This window comes from Pogonomyrmex barbatus, unplaced genomic scaffold (assembly GCF_055798465.1).
Source record: "Pogonomyrmex barbatus isolate J1 unplaced genomic scaffold, ASM5579846v1 scaffold12, whole genome shotgun sequence".
NCBI classification, from domain to species: domain Eukaryota; kingdom Metazoa; phylum Arthropoda; class Insecta; order Hymenoptera; family Formicidae; genus Pogonomyrmex; species Pogonomyrmex barbatus.
In genome coordinates, this window is record NW_028297108.1 from 328,205 (window position 1) to 341,916 (window position 13,712).

The window sequence follows — 13,712 nt, forward strand, 5'->3', positions numbered from 1 at the left end:
AGTAATAATAATAAGTATAATGAGTATAGTATAATGAGTATATTCGGTTCTACATATTCATATGAACAATTATTTTCTATTATGAAATTAAATAAATCGCGATTATGCGAACAGTTAACAGATTCACATTTGAATGCAATAATTCGTTTAAGTTGTGTCAAAAACAATAACATCTGTTATATCGTATATAATATCGAAAAATAATGAATTAAATACTAATTAAATGTTATAAGAATTGTTTATTTAATATTGTTGTAAGAAATGTTTATTTAAAATATAGATAGTTATTATTTTATGCTAATTCTGGTTCTGAATTTGTGCGACACAATATCTTTTGATTCCTTGAACAACACGTTCAACGAACAGACGTTCTTGCTATCCCCTCTCCTTCCTTTATTGCGCCTAGCGATCTAATGCTAGCCCTAGCGCGTTCAATTGTTGCCCGTGGGCATTGGACGCCCGCGAGCAGTGCTCACTTGCCGATCCCTGTGCTAGATTATAATGTGTCATGTAGAGCGACTGATGCAACATATGTTTGCTTAGAAATCATGAAGCGTGCTCCGTTTTTCGGAGCAACCGGCGATCCGGCACTCTCTCTCTAGTCAGTGGTTGAGACGGACGTCTCAGCCGCGAGAATCAAGTCGAATTAATCATAATCGAACTTAGTCGAAATCATTGAAAGTATTGTTAATTATTGTTAAACCCCGCACTTTTCGAAATAATTGTATTATTTTGTTCAGACTGTTAAATATATACATTCTTTAGTGTTTTTCTATAATCTGTGCCAATTATTGAAAACTGAAGATCACAGCCATTCCTCTTCCTTATACCACCACGTGGCGTACGTTCTTTTCTCTGTGCGCGCGCTCCACGGCAACGGACTTCATTTAAATAAATCGAACCAGAAATCCTAATAAAACTGTCTTTATTTTCAAATTTGAACATTCGAATAATTACATCTTACATATGTATGTATATATATATATATATATATATATATACACATATATATACATTTTTTATTCTAGCTTTAATTAATATTATTCGGTATAAACATAATCGGATTAAATCTTTAATATGTTTTTGATTCGCGTTAAGAAGGCATATGGTAACAATGTATCTAGTAGATAAAATTGTCAATTGAAGACGGATGATATGGACACGACTGTCCGTCTTTATCACTCTTGTGTTTAGCACGGAAGAGAACCATAAAATCGTGGACATTACCTACGCGAATAAGGTTGCAGCTAAAACGCGGTCATATCCACTCAGGCTTCTCTCTGATACTAGATACACCTTTTCCTTTAGATGGAAAGAAATATGATGTGTAGTATCTTCTATCTTTCGGTTTCTGAAAGTACACGATAAAGAATGATGCAATATATTATTCTCTCGCTCTATCAACTCGGACCTCAATTTCGATCAGAAGATGTATCCAGTATTATAAGATTTATAATCTTAGAAGTGTGTATTATGAGTAAAAGCATTTAGTACTATAGAGTAAAAACACCTTTAGAAAAGTCTTACAAAGGTCTGTTTTAAAACGTCTTTCAAATGTCTTTTAAATATTTATTTAAAAAATAAAAAGCATAATTTAAAAATATTTAAGATATAAAATATATATTAAATGTGTATTGTATGTTCATGATATTTTTACTTGTAATTAAATAAATTAATAAATTATTTCTGTAATATATACAATGAATCCTATCAATATCGTTTTCCTTGTAAACTGATCCATCGATATCTACAATACTTAATAATAATGAATAGACGGTATGTAAATTTTTAATTTTGTTTTGTCTTTATTTAAACTACAATCAAATAAATAAGAAAAATTTGCATTGTAATTATATTCACTATTTATTTGAAACTGAATATATATATATAAACGGTTCAATCCTAGATTAAAATACTAAAATATTAAGCTTACGGATGAAGACACAATGTAACAAAATATATTTCATTATTATTTATATTATGATATTATTATTTATCATTATTATTTATTTAAAGTATATTATTGTCTCAAAATATATTGGAAATATATTGGAATAACATTATCAAAAATATAATTAAGTGATAATGTATAAACATCTAGAAGTGAGGCATATTGATTGTTTCAATTCGTCGGCATATCGATTGTTACAATTTTATGCGAGAAAGCATTATGTCCCTATATGTATAAATATTGTTTATTAAAAAATCAACATCTTATCTCAAAATCCAATATACAATATACATACAATATTTATACAATATAAACAAAGCCAAATGTATTCCTGCAGTAATTATAACTGGTACGCAAAACGCAAAAAACAGTTTTCTTCTAATGACTACTTTGACTCTTCAGTTAGAAATCAATTAGAGACTAGAAAAAAATTCTTTTCTAGACCCTATAAAATATAATAGATATAATAGATTCATGAGTTAAGTGGGGACTGGCGGCATAAGAGTCATTCCGTTGCATTCGATGGCGATCTTGACACCGATGGCAAAAAAAGCAATATTTTTCACTACTGACCTATTAAGAAAAATATTAATATGAAATATTTATATATGCTACAAAAATATAACAAATAAGGAAAATATGGAAAATATTTGTAGTAAGAGTGTTAGTTGCTACGATTATAATCTAAATAAATGAGTTGTGTAAATGAGATCTTAGTTACAGAAAAATAATTTATTATAACGGCAGTTTAATTATTAGATTTATAATAAAGTATTAGAAACCTTCTTCAACAATTAATTAAAACAGTCTAATATATAAGAATATAGCTCAGAATATGTTCAAACAACAAATATTAATATGGTAATGCTCCACAAGTAGGAAAATCTTAGGCATCTAATATTTTTTAATTACTAAAAAACTAAAAATTAAAATAAAGTAATTTGGAAATCCTTTTTTCATTTTAAACTGGATAATTTTTTAATATGTCTTTAATCTGTCCATTTAGATTATATAATATACAATGTTCCTTTTTTTGTTATGGGCTAATTTCATCATCTATGATTAACTTAACCGGTTGATTAAATTTACGAATTGTCAACTGTCAAATTTTAAGTGATTAACTTAAAGTAATCCTTTCTAATCTAATTTTTTAATAGTCATAAAAAAATAATACTGTTGTGACATGTACAAGATGCTCAGTAACTATATCACCTCTCATGAGCAGGTAGAGCAGATTGAATAAAAAAAATTTTATATTATTTTGCGATTTTCGCAATAACTGGAATTATTAATTTATACAGATCCGTGAATAAACGAATATTCATGCAGAGGAACAGCTCAATGCTAGGTACATCTATAGTTGTTAAACGCGAAGCGCAAAAAATTTGAATATAATAAATGACAAAATATCTATTCATAAAAATTTGAATATAATAAATGACAAAATATCTATTCATAAAATACATCTCTAAATAATTGTTGCGCGCCGTGTACAACTGTAGCAACTGTAAGCATACACAACGCTAGACATTCTTTTGTATGAAAATTTGTTCATTCAAATCTGTATAAATTAATAACTTTTTAATTATTACGAAAATCACAAAATAGTATAGGACTTTTTTATTCAATGTCACCTGCTACACTTGCACGAGAGATGACGTAGTTTGAATATTTCTACTGTATGGATATGTACGTGGCAATAACTACGATTCTTTAATTGTTAAAAATTAGCACATAGGTCAACATTTAAAAATTTTGATGTTGGCAATTCATAAATTTAATCAATTGATTAAGTTAATCATAGAATTGGTATATGTAACTTGACATTTTGACTCTAAACTTATTTCGAGTATTTATTTGCTTTTAATCCTTTTTTTTGACTTTTAATTCAAGTGTTTTATGCATTCAATCTTTTATTTTCATAGGAAACTCACAAAAATTGTGAAATCACGTGTCTCATAAATTAGAATTACAGGATGAAAGCTAGATTTGAACTTGCAATTGGTCGCATTTAGCTATGTATCATTCCAGAGAATCAATTAGAAGGTTATATCAAGATACTATTAATCGTCTAACTAGTGATATGAACAATAAATTTCTTTTAAACCCACCATTTGAATTGGTCGTAGTAAATGTCTTTGAAGATTTTCTCAATTTTGTTCATCGTTCGTCTTTTGTTTGATAATTTTAATCGTGCCTTCAGAACTGCGTGATCTTCAATTTTTTCGCATTGTCTAATTAGGGCTTAACACTCTTTCATCATAGATATAAGAACAGAGAAATGAGACATAGAAATGAGACATAAATCCAATACCTAGACAAGAGGAGATGAAGCCAACCGGGAGCATCCCATTTGATCACGTTGCGATTGACCATAGCCACTCACAGCGGTCAGTGCCTAGAGGTTTTCCTCTGTTCAAACATTATGAATGGCTGGTGGTCAAACGGGCCCCACCCAGCCAACCATGATGTAAGGAGACTAGGTGTGCTCGTCAAGTAGACCCAATTTGGATCCAGTCTGCGCAGATATGGCGTTGAAACAAATAGCCTTCCATATTGAAAAATAATAGTAAAATAAACAAATTTGTGATTACGTGACATGTGATTTGATAATAGAAAATTTAATAATTATTAATAATAAAAGTCACAATAATAGTTCTCAATTAAATAAATTCATTAATTGTCCTTTCCTTATTTATACTACATTTTGAATATCGCGAGAAAAACGTTGATTGACTAATATATTAATATGGCCGGCTATTTGTTCCACCATCCTCATTGGTCCATAGATCTTATATGTGTGGACTGGTAATGCAAATATGATTATGGTCGCGGGAGGTTGAAAAGAGAAATGTCTCTCTTTTTCTAAAAGTGTCCGGAAATACGTTTTGCACATGCTTGACATATATTATACATTAATGCATTTTGGTATATACTTATGCAAGTTAAAGAAAAGTTTGAGATTATTTATACGTTATTTGCGGAGTATTGTATTTGCGAAATATTGATAGGAATATCACATTATATTTCTAAAAAGAAATAATGGTTCGAAAGTGTGTTATTTGTAGAATAAGTTATTCTGCAGAAAATAGTTGTTTCTTTTCATTCATAAGTAATAATGAAGCAGGACTTATTCTAAAGTATATTAAACATATATTAAGTTTTAATAATTGTGAAGTATTTGTGATTTTTTTATTTTACAAATAAATAAATAAATTTTATAAATTTTGAGAGCTTTAAATTATAAATTCAATTCAATTATCATATTCTTAATATATAATAACTCTTTCTAAAAAAAATTTTTGTTTATTTATAAAAGTATTATTTATAAAAAGTATTTGTTTCATTTGAAATTAAAAAAAAGTTATATTCTATTATCCACTTTTCTAACAGATTTTATTACATTAAAACATTAGATTCGCGTTGCTTAGAATTTTTAATATTTAAAGCAAAATAGATATATTTGCGATGAAAAAAAGAAAGAACAAGAAGCTTAAGTGCAATAAGTATAAACAACACGAACCGCCTGTTTATAGAAAACCATTTATTATTAGTCTCAAAACATTTATTGTTCAAAATAATTATATATTTTTTCAAGAATTCGCATTTTTAAAAAGAAAATTATTCTTCTATAATTTCATTATTTAAAAAACGAGTTGTGTATCATGTATATAAAATAAAACAACATTAGAAACTATATATAAAATAAAAATTTAAGTATGCAGCAAGTATGCCATGCATGATTCATTAAATATTGTAATTTTTATTTTACTCTTTTTTTTATTATTTTACAGAATTACCATAAAATTACCATAAAAAAATAAAAACTTCGATATAGAATTACATATTGTTTATTTTAAAACTCTTTTCACAAATTAATCTAAAAGTTTTATCTGATATGTTTTTTCACTTTTCTTATATATATATTTTTTATATATATTCTTATACTATACTCTTATATATATATATATATATATATATTTTTTTTTTATTTTATTGCATTTTATAGTTTGACTATGAAGTCTTTCATTCTTCACTCTTCATCAACATTTGTTTTCGATCATATTATTATATTAATTCACCGTATGCTTTGAACTCATGCGCAATACATATTTATGGACATCTTAAGAGAAAGAAGTACTAAAAAATATGTCTCTGTTTAATTTCCCACGGACACTGTTTCTTATGCAGAAACTATAGCAATTGCCAGTTCATATCTATAAGGTCTATAGTCCGATATTCATTGTCTATTGAAAATGTATAGTTCAGGTCACGTATATTATAGATTTTCAGTACTGATAGTGAATATTAGAACGCAGCCTTATACTAGAGAGGAACCTGAAAGCGGCCACGCCGCTCATCAATATATATATATATATATATATATATATATATATATATATATATTGATAAATGTATATATTTATGTCAATGTTAATCAATATATAAAAAGAAATTACGCGAATGTAAATATATATATATAATTATATATACATTTCTTCATCTACAATTTATTGATGTAGCATGGACTCGCACCACATCTATTTCACGAGATATGATTTTGGGTTTCAACATATACACAGGCGACACTGTGTAACACAGTGTCTACACTGGTGCTTTCCATCTATGACACAAAGAGACACAGAATGACACTGCGAAACACAGCTCGATCCTAAGTTTGGCCGTGTCGGACGTCAATAGTGCCAACATATCGAGCAAAATTATTTTTTTAAGTGTGGTACTAATATACATTCCGATCATTATTGTCATTTTGGATGCGTTCCGTTTCTTGCATGATGCGCATAATGCATCATTTATCCTTGTTTAATGTATTGTGATAAGGATAAATGATACATCACACGTATCATGCGAGAAACGGAACGCATTCTTTATCTACAAAAAAAGTCTTCGTCGCATTCGAATAACGTAATACCGAACTCAGAATTCTTAGGTAATCAATTCAGTTTTTTTTTTATTTAAAGAACTATATAAGCTTAAAAATATTACGTATTTGTTGATGACCCATTATTAGTACAAATTCTATTGGATTAATTTTTATTGCAGATATGTTCTTTTATTGGCATTGTAAAGGAATTATTTCTACATTAGATGATGTTAAGCATCATACTTGTTTCAAAGGAAAAGAAGTTTTCCTTGAAAGAGAAAAGGAATTATACTCACCTGAAATGAATGAGATTCCATGTAATATCAAATCGAAAAGATCATAGTTATTTCACAAATATAAAATAAAGCGCTTAGTAGCCAGGAATGAAATAATCAATACATATAATTTACTTAAATTTATTTCAATATGTATTAATAATTCTTCAAAAAATGCACTGGCAGTAATGAATAATAACGAAAAAAATGCGCTCATGTTTATGCGTGATGATTTTCCACGTCACAATCTTTTACGCTCTCTAGTAAGCGTGTTTAGTAACTTATATGTTCCAATTAAACTTTATAATTCTGTCTTACAGTGTCTCTCTGTGTCATACTGTGTAACACCAAACTCTCCTTGTTGGAAAGTACCCTTTATCGGCAGTATCGCAAAATAGATGTGACTTGTAGTTCACAGATTCAATTATAGACGTTGGTGGTAGTGCACGACGAGTTCGACCATGTCAAGAAAAAGGCCGCTCTCAGGTTTCTCTCTGACTTTACTTCCGATGGAAACAGCATATTAAGGCTGCGTTTCGATATTCACTGCCAGTACTGAAAATCTATAATATACGTGACCTAAACTATATATATTTTCAGTACTGGCAGTGAATATCGGAACGCAGTCTAAATTTCCGTACCAAAGTAGAATCGAATTGAAGACTTCGGTGGAAACTAGACCATTGAGGTATCAGATGAATGTTCCCGGTTCTCGAATGAGATCTTTATTTTTCCATTGCATAGACAGTTTAGCAAGCGTTAGATTCAATCGCAAACAGGATGGAGTGTGTTTACCGGTTACCATTCTTAATCCTGGAAGTGCCTAATTTGAAACTGAAGAGACCGTCCTGGTTTGTGAAACCTAGCGCTATGGTAGTCTTTTCCTTCATTCTGCTATCGTACTTCTTGGTGACAGGAGGTTAGACATGTTGCAATTCTCTTAAATTGCTATTTATTGATTAATTATTTTTGTCTGTGTTTATATATTATATATTTTATTATATGTGTTTATATATTATATATTTTATTATATGTGTTTATATATTTATATATTATACATTTATTATATTATGCGTTATACATTAATATATAATATTTTTCAAACTTTTTTGAATTATGATTTTCCACTTTAGCTTTCAAACTGATCCTTTTAAATTGCTACTCGGTTGAACAAATTGTGGCTTCTATTGGACCTCCCGATTATATACCACAAGTCCATTAGTTTTCCCATTAATTCTCTTTTCCGCTTTTAATCCCAGTACAATTAAACACAATGTGAGTTTTTTCTCTTAATCTGAATATAAGTTTCCACATGAAACTCAAAAATTGTGGAACAATATATGGGGCGAGGACCAGGTTTGAATTTGCTATATCCCTCGATTATGATATATTATCAATTGCGTTAAGCATTGAGCCACACGTCGTCCCGCTTTCAAACTGATTAAAAAAAATAGGTTATGTATTTTTATGTGTTTTTATATCTGTATATTTTTATTTTCCTAATTGTATTTTATTTTACATTTATATAAGTTTTTTATTTCTGATAAAATATATTATATAAATAATTGTGAATATTATCAATATATTTTATTATTATTTAATTACAAGTAAAATATATAAATTGAAATGTTGAGGATCTATTTTTTGTGGTCCTTTTGAAGTAACTTTGTGATCCTTTATATATTGAAAAACATAATATTATGTAATTCTTGATAGCAATATAATTAGAATAGATTATTATATTAAGCAATTTATAATTCTCTAATATGTATTTATTTTATTAATTGCCGTTCAGTTTTATATAAATTTATTTTACAGGAATTATATATGATGTAATCGTTGAACCACCCAGTGTAGGATCTACAACAGATGAACATGGTCATACGAGACCTGTAAGACTATTGTCAGGGAAATCTTTGTCTTCAACAATTGGTTTCTTATATATAAATCTAAATAATTCTTACAGGTAGCATTTATGCCCTATCGTGTAAATGGACAATATATTATGGAGGGCTTAGCTTCCAGTTTCTTGTTTACAATGGGAGGCTTGGGCTTCATTATATTAGATCAAACACATGGCCCATCAACACCAAAACTCAATAGAGTTCTCCTAATATGTGTCGGATTCCTTAGCATACTCGTGTCATTTATTGCATGCTGGATATTTATGAAGATGAAACTTCCGTAAGATATTTGATATGTTTGATTGGAGGTCATTTCTATAAATGCTGTTATATTAGATAATCATTTATTTTTCTTTTTAGGGGTTATCTGCAATCCTGAATTACAGACAATTGTAAATTCTATTATTGTGAATATCAATTTTTTATAATACTGTATAGAATATGAAGAATGTTATAATACTGGACTGATAATTTTTGTAATAAAGAAATAAAATTAGCTTTAAGAGAATGGACTTGTCTGTTTTATTGATTGAATATATATTTTGTATTTCTTTAATTTCTTTTCGCTTTCCTTAAAAGTTGAATAAAAAAATCTTTTCCAAAATGAGAGAAAATATCAAAATAAATGGATAGTTATAAAATGATATAAGAAAAATAAGAAAAATTTCTCTATTACAGTTTTCCATTATTACCTAAGTCACTTATTCACTTGATATAAATAATATTAAATGTATATTCAAACAGAAACTATTCACTTATATTTATTCAATATATAAGAATATTTTAAGACTTTCAAAACATGATTTGAGAATATTGAAAATATTTTAAGACCTTCAAAACATGCTTGTAGGAGAAATGAACAGAGAAGTACTATCCGAGTGCTGGTACATTATCATTTATGCAAAGTTTAAGAGATTAGGTTCATATATGCAGAAATCTATGTATGTACATATATATAAATATATGTTAAATATGGATATGCATGAAAGCTCTTGTTGACGTTCGCTTGTCAGTTCAGCATTCCCTTAACATTATATTATTCATAAAATAAGATATATCATGTTTTTAAATAAATTAATAACAGAATTACAAGTATGTATTATTGTAACTAATATCTTAAATATTATATTTCAATATAGGTACATATTTTTTAAATGTGTCCTTGAAAGTTTATATCAAAAATCAATTTTTCGCCTTCTTCATAATAGGGATAATATATGACAAACTTGTACATTTAATATTGCATATTATAAATCATAAGACATTTAGAAATGCTAAGCAAAAGAAAACTTTATTTCATTATATTTAAGTATCATATATAATAACAAAGTATATAATATCATAAGTATATATTATAATTATGTTTGTTTCTCCTATTATATAATCACAAATAAATTCGATAATAAAATTATGAGATTGTAAAATTGACTTAGGCAAAACTGTAGAGCCTTGATACATATTTTACAGACAATGGTCTTTTTTTTTTCTTTAAATATGTGTTAGGCCCGTGTCCATTAGCATAATTAAATATCGATTATTGTTCAGTCTTTCATTAGTGAATTTGTCGTTGATAGTACTTTTATAAACGAATGCAAAAACTCCTGTGAAAAAATTTTAACATTACTGATATAGATAATTATATTTGATTATAGATAATTATATTTTGTTACATACATAATTACGATTGTATCTTACTTAGAAAAATCGCTGCTCTTCTCTATAATATGTTCAAATTCAGCGAAACTGAGTGCACCATCGTCATCTAAATCGGCTTCATCGAGAATATATTGAAGAAGCTGTTGCATATCATTATCATTCAATCTCTGAGGTGCAGTCAATCTGTCGACCACTTGTCGTAAATCTCCCACACCAAGCATATCATCACCATCAAAATCTTAAAAAGTAAAAATATTGTTTAATCAACAATACAGTTCACAATCAATCAATTCACCAATCAAATGACTTTTAATCACCAAATATTCTAAATGCATGTTCAGCCTTTACAGCTTTTGGTGCAGCATCACTGAATACAGACATCATATCAAGAAAATCCTCGAAGGTGCAATCACCATCCTGACTAGAACTGAAGACCTTACAGATCCGGTCACCAAAAGGATTTACTCTCAATTCAGGATACTGCAGAATTTTAGACATAGGTAGCTTTGCATTTTTGTTATGTCCAACCTTCTCTGGTGCAAGTGCCTTAAATTTTTGATGTGCACTATCAAGAAAAGAATAAATTTAACTTTGCATATAATAATATAATTTAACCTAATGCATAATAAAAGATATATATATATATATATATGTGTGTGTGTGTGTGTGTGTGTGTGTGTGTGTGTGTGTGTGTGTGTGTGTGTATGTATATGTATATATATTCAGTAACAAAATTCAATATTATTTAAGTTAAAATATTAACCATCTTATAATAATACTCACTATAAGACTTCCTTCTTTGTAAAGTACGTCAAATCCTAAATATTTTCAACAAATTTTTATCAATAAAAAGAAAGATTTAAAAAAGTTTTTAAGGAATAGTGAAGTTTGTTTCCCTTCAAATTAAAGGTAAACAAACAATAATAATAGAAGGAAAGTGGTCTCACTTGATAATCCTGCAACTCCTCTTCCGTAAACTGACTTTTTCCTGCGCCCATTCTGGCAGAACAATTGTGTAATCTTCTTGCAAACAATTCAATTCCTTATCCTTAAGAGAAAATTTGATCGTTAATCGATTTTAAACGTTCTTGATAACTAATTTGTAAGATATATTCCATATCATATTTGGCATAGTTTAGAATGAAGCAATTTTATCAAAAAAGAAATATATTAGAAAATTTTTATCCTCTTAGGATAAAATTAGGATTATCCTCTTGAGGATAAATTCTAAAATTTTATCCCCCATTTGTGAACGAATCACTAAAACAAGCGGATTCACGGCGAACGGGTCGTTGTACTCTCCGTTAAATATATTACTCTTGAAATTGCAATATAAACGCCATTGATCAGGAGGCTCTCTCCTTTAGTCCTGGTCTACAATAGGTGATTTAAGCTTTAAGCCATAAGGAATTGACCAATTATAGTCGATTATTCTGCTATTTTTCGACTATGATTCGTCCATTTCATATGGCTTAAGGCTTAAATTATCTATTGTAGACTGGGACTTAAGCATCGGTCGGAAGCACTACACTATAGAGACACTACAATAAGGGTGCATTCGTTTATGCAGTCACCACCGCAGGTGTCATTCGTTTACTCCGTCTGCGAAAGTGACTGCAGCGCAGTTCGTCGTTCGTTTACGCAGGAATATATCTTATCTGTGCAGCTATCTCGGAAATCCTGCTTTGGATGCTCTGTTTGCATTACTGCGTAAACGAATACCAAAATGAATGTTAGTAGAATAAAAACCGAAAAGAGTCAGAAATAAATAATTGATCCAAGTAAAATAAGAATAATAAGATATAATTAAAATAAAAATAAGATAAAATTAAAAAAAGTAAGAAAAAGTAAGAATAAAAGTAAAAAAAAGTAAGAATAAAAGTAAGAAAAAGTAAGAATAAAAAATAAGAATAAAATAAGAAAAAATAAGAATAAAAATAAGAAGAAATAAGAAAAAATAAGAATAATAAGATATAATTCACAAAAAATTAATATTTAACCTTTAAGTACAATTTATAAATTAAATATTTTTTTAATATCCATTGTTTATATCAATTAAATTTAATATCAATAAAATATTTTATATCTTTTATACAATAAAAAAGTTTTATTACATTTTAATTATTCGAATATAAATTTATGTATAAAATTGTCTCTTTACTTACCATTCAAACAATCAGCTCAATTTCTATTGGAAAATACGATCCGTGCAGTTATTCACGCGTTATCCGTTCGATAAATTTCGATCACGTGACAAGTATATGAGAAAGCAAAGATGAATGGATGCACAAAACACTGCATAAATGAATGCACCCAATGAGATCAGTCACGAAAAAGCCACTTTTGATTGGTCCGCCATCTTTTGGCTATTCCCACTTATTTTCAAACACATTAACTACATCTTAAATTGTAATATTATACTTTAAAAACATAAGCGTTTTAAAAGTAATAAAATGTGTATATTTATAAAACTTTGTTTTACATAATTATATTATCAATTTATTAATATATTTATCGTATTTATTAATATATTTCCTTTAATTTTAGTGATTTTAAATTTATTACTATTTATTTATTTATTTTTTTTTATTTATCCTTTTTTTTTCCACTATTTATTTTTTTTTTAACACAAGAGCAAAAATTAATATAATACTGTTACACTATAATATTTTTAACTTTTTGATACACAATTCCCAAATCGATCTTCTGTGAAATTAATACAATGACAGCTATTCTCAAAGTTAGCGCAACGAGAGAACCCATCACGGAAAAGCGTCAATAATAAACTTCAAAGAAATTTTGAGAGATGCAAGTATCGATATCAGCCTTTTTTAGAAAGGATTATTATACATATTTACTATTATTCTAAACAAACTTGATTACAATATAAAATAAAATTTAAGTGTAAAAATAAACATCCACCCATTTTTTATATTAATTTATTACAATTAATTAATTTATGACTATATTTTGCAATTTTAATATCTCTATTATTTAATAATATATTATCACGCTTTCCACGTGTTACACATACATTTAAA

At 27.9% G+C, this 13,712-nt stretch overlaps 3 protein-coding genes and 1 long non-coding RNA gene across 7 annotated transcripts; 2 read left to right on the top strand and 2 right to left on the bottom strand.

Annotated features, from left to right (window-relative positions):
• Window positions 1-1,781: 1,781 nt before the first annotated feature.
• Window positions 1,782-4,865, bottom strand: LOC105427236 (uncharacterized). Its single transcript, XR_967866.3, has 2 exons — window positions 4,063-4,865; window positions 1,782-2,524 (listed from the first exon to the last, which is right to left on the bottom strand). It is a non-coding gene; the product is annotated as an uncharacterized LOC105427236 (long non-coding RNA).
• A 1,736-nt stretch (window positions 4,866-6,601) lies between these two features.
• Window positions 6,602-7,845, top strand: LOC148937635 (uncharacterized). The gene is made up of 4 exons (XM_089071488.1): window positions 6,602-6,902; window positions 7,016-7,153; window positions 7,432-7,597; window positions 7,712-7,845. Exons 1-3 carry the CDS (start codon window positions 6,818-6,820, stop codon window positions 7,539-7,541), a joined length of 333 nt encoding a protein of 110 aa, XP_088927614.1. The 5' UTR covers window positions 6,602-6,817; the 3' UTR covers window positions 7,542-7,597; window positions 7,712-7,845.
• LOC105427235 (oligosaccharyltransferase complex subunit OSTC) lies at window positions 7,743-9,523 on the top strand. The gene is made up of 4 exons (XM_011638905.3): window positions 7,743-8,030; window positions 8,930-9,003; window positions 9,078-9,295; window positions 9,376-9,523. Exons 1-4 carry the CDS (start codon window positions 7,892-7,894, stop codon window positions 9,392-9,394), a joined length of 450 nt encoding a protein of 149 aa, XP_011637207.1. The 5' UTR covers window positions 7,743-7,891; the 3' UTR covers window positions 9,395-9,523.
• A 764-nt stretch (window positions 9,524-10,287) lies between these two features.
• Window positions 10,288-12,925, bottom strand: LOC105427234 (calcium and integrin-binding protein 1). Of its 4 annotated transcripts, none has more exons than XM_089071486.1 (6): window positions 12,837-12,925; window positions 11,619-11,719; window positions 11,455-11,489; window positions 10,989-11,236; window positions 10,711-10,909; window positions 10,288-10,616 (listed from the first exon to the last, which is right to left on the bottom strand). In XM_089071486.1, exons 2-6 carry the CDS (start codon window positions 11,667-11,669, stop codon window positions 10,595-10,597), a joined length of 555 nt encoding a protein of 184 aa, XP_088927612.1. In that variant the 5' UTR covers window positions 11,670-11,719; window positions 12,837-12,925; the 3' UTR covers window positions 10,288-10,594. The 4 variants fall into 4 exon arrangements, with proteins under 4 accessions (XP_088927612.1, XP_088927613.1, XP_011637205.1 ...); XM_089071487.1 differs by lacking the exon at window positions 12,837-12,925 and adding an exon at window positions 11,989-12,425; XM_011638903.3 differs by lacking the exon at window positions 12,837-12,925 and having other exon boundaries at window positions 10,690-10,909; window positions 11,619-12,433.
• Window positions 12,926-13,712: the final 787 nt, after the last annotated feature.